General features: G+C 31.5%; 1 protein-coding gene across 1 annotated transcript; it reads left to right on the forward strand.

Annotated features, from left to right (window-relative positions):
* The first annotated feature begins 7,147 nt into the window (after positions 1-7,147).
* Positions 7,148-7,600, forward strand: LOC107766364 (auxin-induced protein 6B-like). Its single transcript, XM_016585136.2, has one exon. It carries the CDS (start codon positions 7,148-7,150, stop codon positions 7,598-7,600), a length of 453 nt encoding a protein of 150 aa, XP_016440622.1.
* The last annotated feature ends 736 nt before the right edge of the window (positions 7,601-8,336 follow it).

The following is an 8,336-nucleotide window of genomic DNA, read 5'->3' on the forward strand; positions in this document are numbered from 1 at the left end:
TACCGATTAACCGGATCGGTCAAATCCGGTCAAGAAAAATTACTGTTGAACCGGTTAACCGGATCGGCCCGGACCGGTTCAACGACTATTTTCTGATTTTTTTTTTTTAAAATTCAGTTGACCGTTGCCCAATGGATATTTTGTAAGAATAGCCCTTTTTGGGCACTTTTTATAAAAAATAACACTTTTAGTAATTACTAATTTAGCCCTTTAAAAAACTATAAACACACCCCCTCTTCACTCATCTCTCATTTCTCAAACTCATATTCTCAATTGTCATTCTCTCATTCTTCATCTAAATTGCAATAAACTATTTGGCTCTCATTTTTTTTTTTTGGAATTTAATTTTTCGTATTATTTGAAGTTTGAAGTTTGAATTTTGAACAATTGACGTTTCTTCGTGGTAACATTGGAGTTGCGAAAATTATCAAGTGTTCAATTTATTGCGGAATTTGGTGCACTCCCTCCAACTTTTTCTCTTATTTACTATTTTATTTACATATTTAATTTTTGTTAGTAGTTACATTTTCACAATATGTTTAATGCTGCAAAAAGAGTGTGTAATAAGGTTGCTAATCGGAGTAATCGGAAAAATAGAAAAAGAGGTACTACTTCAACATCTAGTAGTAATTTAAATGACTCTACACATATTTCTGAAACATCACCTGATAATAATATAGATTATGAACAATTACAGAAAGATTTTCGGTATAGAAGATAATGAATTAGAAATTGAAGATAAGACACCACTTACACCTAGTAGTGTTGGAGTTGGTAGCAGGGGTGGTGGTCATGGCGCTAGTAGTAGACCACATGTGGCCCCGACTACTAATCGGAGGAAAAGAAGTAAAGTTTGGAAATATTTTGACGAAATAGAGAATTCAGATAGAGTTAGATGCAAACTTTGTAAAGATGATTTTAAACATAAGACCGGAGGAAGTTTAGGGGGGATTGGAATACTTAGTAGACATATGAAAATTACTCATCCTATAGAATGGGGCTCTGATTTAGATGAAAATCAAGGAACTCTAAACCCTAGCGCTGGAGGACTTATGAAATATGATAAAATGAAGGATCGCGAGGAGTTAGCAAAAATGATTGCTTTGGGTTGTCTACCTTTTTCTTTTGTTTCTTCATCATATCTGACTATATATATTCAAAGGATTTATAATCCCTTATTTATTTGACCACCTTCCTTGTAGAGTTTCTCTAACTTCTGATATTGGACATGCTGTAAATGAAAATGATTATTTGACAATTACATGTCATTGGATAGATAATAATTATTGTATGCAAAAACGTATTATCGCTTTTAAATATGATGAAGATTAAAGCCGTACTGATATTTTTATAAGTACTACTATTTGCGAAGTTGTTGAATTGTATAATCTTAATAAAAAAGTATTGTGTATGTCTTTTGATAATGCTTCTAACAATAATGCCGCAATTTTACTATTAAGACTGCATTTGAAACCACCACTTGACGAAATCTTTCATGTTAGGTGTGCATGTCATGTTTATAATTTAATTATTAAAAGTGGCCTTGATTTATTTTCGACTGAGATTACTCATGTTAGAAGAGCAGTTGGTGTTATTCAAGAAAATAATAGACAATATAGAATTAAGGAATTTAAGACTAAGTGTACGGAGCATAACCTTAAACCCAGATTCATGCCAGATGAAATTGTTACTAGATGGAATTATATATACTTATTTTAAAAATATTGCTACAAATATAGATTGCCGATAACTGAAGTTGCTAATGCGCATTGTACTGATCTAAACCGTATGTTAACAACTAATATTTGGGAGACCATTAATGACGTTGTTCAATTTTTACATAAATTTTATACAGCTACTGTTGAGTTTTCTAGAATATATTACCCTATTGTTACTATGGCTTTAGTACATATAACTGAAATTTCTTTTCTATTCACTGAATTTAAGAAGAAAGAAAAATATATGGATGTTGTTGAAAAAATGCAAGCCAAATTCAAAAAATATTTCTTTCCAACTCCTCCTATTTACTTAATTAGTGTTGTTTTAAATCCTTTTATTAAGATGTCTAATTGTCACCAATTAATCAATGCTTTATATACTTATATATTTTATTTTATTTTTTTAAAATTATTTGACCAACTGAAACCCCAAATCTATATTGTTGTATGAACAAGCTAAATGATTATTTACAATAATTATATAATTATTATGCAAATATAATTGATGATGATGCTATTAATGTAGGCAATGTTAATCCCACTATGCATTGTACTACTTCTACTGCATCTACTACTATGGATGAAGATGAAGGCATTGATGGTTATAATATTTGGTCTACATTTTCTTCCACTCAAACCAGTAGCAGGAACATTAATGAACTTCAATTTTACTTGCAAAAGCAATCAGAGTCTCGCACAAAGTAATTTTCACCGTTGGAATGGTGGCATGAGAATGAAAAGCAATTTCATGTTCTTTCCGCTATGGCTCGGGACGTGCTGAATGTGCCAATTTCAACTGTTGCATCAGGGAGTGCATTTAGTCAAGCAAGACAACAATTAGGAGACACCCGTCACTCATTGGGAAGCAATGCTTTGGAAGTTTTAGTATGTTTCAGAGATTGGATTAGATCAGAACGAAGAAATCATGGACGTGAAGATGTTGATAAACCAGAAGATAAGGAACTTGGAGATATATTAACACATGGTCACCCATCTGAATTTAACACTCTAGAAGATGGCCAAGAAGTTCATATTGATTATGAAGAACTTACCAAGGCAATGCAAAACCTTTGAATGTAAACTTTTATTTGCAAGTTTGAAATAAAAAAAGAACTTGCAAATTATAAGTGCAATTTTTTTTCATCTTCATTGTATTCTATTATCTTAAATTTTTAATGAAATATTCAAATATAAGGATTTTAAAGCCTTTGCATCCTTTATTCAAACACTCATTTTATAAGATTATTTTTTTGTTTTATATTTTTACTTTATCTTAATATAAATTACAGTAGTTATACAAAATATAATTAAAAAAAATCGGCCCGGCCTGACCCCTTTGGCCCATAACCCTTCCGGTTCATTAAATCACCGGATGGGCCCGGACCCAGTAAATCCGATTGGAAAAAATGATACTGGCCCGGATTGGTGACCGGCCGCCCACATTTTTCTTCAACCCGGACCGGACCGGCCCCCTGTCACCTTTAGGGTGAAGCCACTAAACTGGGGCTTTAGGCCTTAGAATTTTAGAGGCCCCAATTTTTTTTTCAATTCCTATATGATGTCCGATATTTGATTTAGGGCATTGAGTGATTTGAATTCGTACCATGTAAAGTCTATTAAAGTGAAAACCGCTCCTTAGAAAGAATTTTTTTATTCCTAAGACTCGAATCGAATACCTCCGATTAAGGAAGGAAAGATCATATCCATCCCACTACAACTCTTCTTGTGGGGCTCTTTAGAAAATATTAAGTATTTTAAAGTAGAAAAGTAAAATATTTTACATAAAGAAAATATTATATTTATCATTAGAAAATTAATAATACGCTTTTAAACTCTATTTTTTTTTTGTTTTTTCTCGGGTTTCCATCATTAAGACAAGTATATTGAAACATCAAAAAATTGTTCTGATATAAAGTTATCAACTTCTTGAATCGGGTTCTATTACTTAAGATTAATAATGTTACATGAGAGATTAAATGGTTTATGCAAAGAATTATTAAAAATTTTATTCTGAAAAAGCTTGAAAAAATTTCAAATAAAATATATAGGATTTTTTTAAAAACAAATAAGGCCTCCCATTAAAGTTTGGCTTTAGACCCCCGAGAGTACCCTGCTTCACCTGATGCACTGACACTTCTAATATAGTGGAAAAATTATTAGATTTAATATTTTTTAAATTATACTCCCTCCGTTTTAATTTATGTGAACATATTTTCTTTTTAGTCCGTGCAGAAAAGAATGACCCTTTCCATATTTGGAAACAATTTACCTTAATACAATAATTTATAGCCACACAAAATATATATACCTCATTTTACATCACACGTTCAAAAATCTTCTCTTTTTTCTTAAAGTTCTTGCTTAATTAAATAAATTCATATAAATTGAAACAAATGGAGTATATATATGTTATTTTTTTATTCGGATGTATCTATTGTGCAAATGTTACATCCGTCTCTAAATGAGACGGTCTTAGAACGTTCAAGACGCTAATATATGGTTACGTCTCTTGAAGTTAATGCCCCAATCGGTGAAGAATGTCTCGTGCACACTTCACACCTTGTGTTATTCTTCATTTATACTAAGGATCATTTTGTGCAAACTTTAACCCATGGCTTGTTCATTTTGAGAGCTTTAAAATTTTTATTTTAATTTTCTTTTGACTATTGACTGTAATTTGTTTAGAAAGTATGATTTCATACTTCAAAAATTTGTGTGTGTATGTATAATATGCATAAGAATGAAACGTTTGCTTGTTACTTATAAGGCGGAAGTGCACGGTTAACCACTAATTAGAGATATCTTTATTCTTTAATCACCGTTTAAAATGTATTTATTTTTTAGTCAGTGCTTAATAATTTTTTACCTGCCCGGACGAAAATACCCCTATGCTAATATTAAGGACATGGTGTCCTTAACTTCATGAATGTTGTGTAAATATTAAGGACAAAGTGTCCTGTATTTACACTTTTCGTTAAACTTTAGGACATCATGTCCTTAACTTCATATATGCAGTGTAAATGTTAAGGACATGGCGTCCTTAACTTTATGTGTGCAGTGTAAATGTTAAGGACATAATGTCCTTAACTTGTATTTGCACCTTCTGTTGTTAAACTTTAGGACCTCATGTCCTTAACTTCATATGTGTAGTGTAAATGTTAAGGACATGGTATCCTTAACTTCATGTGTGCAGTGTAAATGTTAACGACATAGTGTCCTTAACTTTATGAGTGTTGTGTAAATATTAAGGACATGATGTCCTTAACTTCATGAATGTTGTGTAAATATTAAGGACAAAGTGTCTTGTATTTACACATTTCGTTGTTAAACTTTAGGACATCATGTCTTTAATTTCAAATGTTCAGTGTAAATGTTAAGGACATGGCGTCCTTAACTTCATGTGTACAGTGTAAATGTTAAGGACACCATATCCTTAATATTTACACAACACTCATGAAGAAAGGGTAAAAATATCTTTTTATATTAATTTTAATAGACTAGTGACTATTTTTGCTCAGCATTAAAAATATTGGATAAAAACTAAATACCATGTTAAAAAGTGGTTATCCTACGCCATTTCTACTGCTTATAACACCAATGATGCTCTTCTACGAAATAACATATTTAATTGGGCAAGGATCTATCGGGTTTCATGTTGTTTGGGACTTGTTTTCAATTCAGTCGTTGTTTGTTAATTGGGCCACTGATGGATACCTATACACTTGGGCTTTTTCACTTTTAGATCCGTATCAGAAACTATTTAAATCCATTAACGAAAAAGTGTATAAAATTTGTATATAACATATAAAATATATCTTTATGCAAAAAATATATGTTTTTACGAATATTATTTTAAGAGTGACTATACAATGTCATTTTCCCTATACACTTCCTCTGCTACTTTACCAATTTTAGTGGAATCGGTGAAAAATGATTTTACAAAGGATAACGTATCCCCCATATAGTTTGTGAGGTGACTGATGAGAAAAATTTGTCTGCCTTAAATTAGGATTATTTAGTTAGTTAGCAAAATAATTACATGTGGTTAGATGCAATATGAATGCAGGCCCCATAAATATTCCCCAAATCTTTACTATTTCCATTTTTTAGTGTAGGATTACAGGGATAGAAAGATCCTTGACAGACAAGAAATCTTCAAATAATTTGGGTCCGTAATTAAAAATTAAAATAGAAAAAGAAAATCAAGGGGTGTAACGTGATATTAGTTGTATTTTTAAAGTATATGCTTATGAGGTTAATTAATCTGTTAATTGTTCGTTTATTTCAGATCCTGGAAATTTGATGTTAGTTAATCTACTCTCTCATGGATCCATCTAAAACTAACATTGACTATTTCAATATATTTTCTTTAAAAAATAATTTGACTAAAAAAGTAGGCTACACCCACATTAATAAAAAGGATCAACATTTCTAAAAATACGAAGACATAATAAGTGAGTACAATTTTCATATCTTTCCATTTGCACATACATATTTTCGAATAAGTCTATGTCGTATAATAACATCTGGTTTGAACTAAAATGGAAACAAATTTATAGAGAGAAAACATATTAGAGTAAACTTCAAGACATTCCAAAACTAAAATAAGATTAACCAAATATTGCCACACAAAACTTTTAATGCCATTTAATGTCTGTACGAAAATAGAAAGGAGAAGATGCATTTAGTACTAATTTTGTTCCCGTTTATCTGTCACTTTTTTTTTCTTTTTGATTGTATTTAATATGAAATAATTGCAACTCTTAACACATTGTTTTTTGTAGTTTACAAATACTTAGCTTTTTACTTGTGATAAGAATATATTTGATAAATCAAATTAATTTTTCTTTAACTAAGCTCCAAAAACTATCAAATTGATTCCTTTTTTTTTGTGCTTGATTTATCCGGTATTAAATATTAAGTTATTAACTGACTAATTAAATTGAGTTCATATTGTGTAAGGTCCACTAAAAAAAATATTTACTTATAGAACTTTCTCCATATTTAAAACTCAAAATCGGAACCTTCATTTTTTGAGAGAGATTCCATTTATCTCACTACACTACTTAATGATATTAAAAAAAATTGATTCGCAATCATCAAAATGAGACAAAAAAAGAAAACGAAAAAGAAAAATTCAATAATATGAAAATAAAATCCACAGAGATTCAGAAGAGAGACTCGTTGGTTGTAAAATTGGGTCCCACAACGGCAACTAATCATATTCACTTTTTCTCTGCCCACCACATGGGCCTTAGAGCACCTGTCGCAATCCCGTAGATATCCTCAACTTACCAAGGTCAATTTCGTCCTTTCAGTTATTCGGTCTATATAAGAGACCCGCGTAGAGTACAACTCCTTACAATTCCAAATCGCAAACCGGAAAAGTTTCTCCACTCTCACACACCACTCATATTTTGTCACTAGAGATGTCGCCGGAGATCGGAAAATCGATGAAGATCCGTTACATCGTTAAGATTCGTCAGATGCTTCGGCATTGGAGAAAAAGAGCTGTGTCGTCTTCATCTAAACGAATAGCTCCTGATGTGCCTGCCGGACACGTGGCAATCTCCGTAGGCAGTAGTTGCCGGAGATTCGTCGTGCGGGCGACATACTTAAATCATCCAATTTTTAGGAAGCTATTGATTCAGGCCGAGGAAGAGTACGGTTTTTCCAACCATGGAACCTTGGCTATACCTTGCGACGAGTTCCTGTTCGAGGAGATCCTTCGGTTTGTCTCTAGATCCGGATCGGGTAACCCGACCCGTTCATTGAGCCTTGAGGATTTTCAGAAATCATGCCATGCAAAGTACCGGAATAGTGTGGAGAATTTTGGTGAATCTCGGCCACTACTGAGATGTACTGAAAAATCAGTTTGTTAAAAGATTAGAAAATTCGATTAGGCAGTAGAAATTTGTGAGGTTGCAATTAATGGAGATGGCGAAAGGCCTTTGAGGACTGAGTCATCCCGAATTGTGCTGATGAAAGACGCCAGATTATAAAGAGTGTCTGTTAGTATTTTTCTTTTTGAAATTTACAATATTATTATTCTCTCTTTTTCTTTTTTTCTCTCGAGACAAAAGTTGTACAATTTGATACGTAATTGATATACTATACAATGAATATTCTTCTAAGCTCGCTATTTCTTTACATGTAGCAGTCTCATGCACACGCATTTTTTTTCTAATTTGTTCTTTTTTATTCCTATATATTTCTTGATTTTGAAGAAATATAATACAATCTAGAGCATGAAAATTGTGATCCCACAATAGAAGATCAGTAGAAATCAATAACAATAAGCAAGTCCGAATGATGACTTCTATTTAAAAAGCTGGCAATTTTGCAAACTAAACTTGTCTAAAATATTTGACATTTTAGCAAAATAAAAATTAATTTATACTACTATTTTTTCCAAATCTAATCTTACTATCCTAATTAGTTGAGTATTAATTAAGTTAGATACTTAAAGAGAAATCAAGGATAATTTAGACAATACAACTATTCAGTGGCTTCTATAGATGGTGTGTAAAAATGTTAAATAGTATAATTTTATTCATTGAGGCTGTAAAATTGTTTTTACAACATCATACTTAAAGTACAATTTGCTGATATTTTTGC

This window comes from Nicotiana tabacum, chromosome 19, assembly GCF_000715075.1.
Source record: "Nicotiana tabacum cultivar K326 chromosome 19, ASM71507v2, whole genome shotgun sequence".
Classification (NCBI taxonomy): domain Eukaryota; kingdom Viridiplantae; phylum Streptophyta; class Magnoliopsida; order Solanales; family Solanaceae; genus Nicotiana; species Nicotiana tabacum.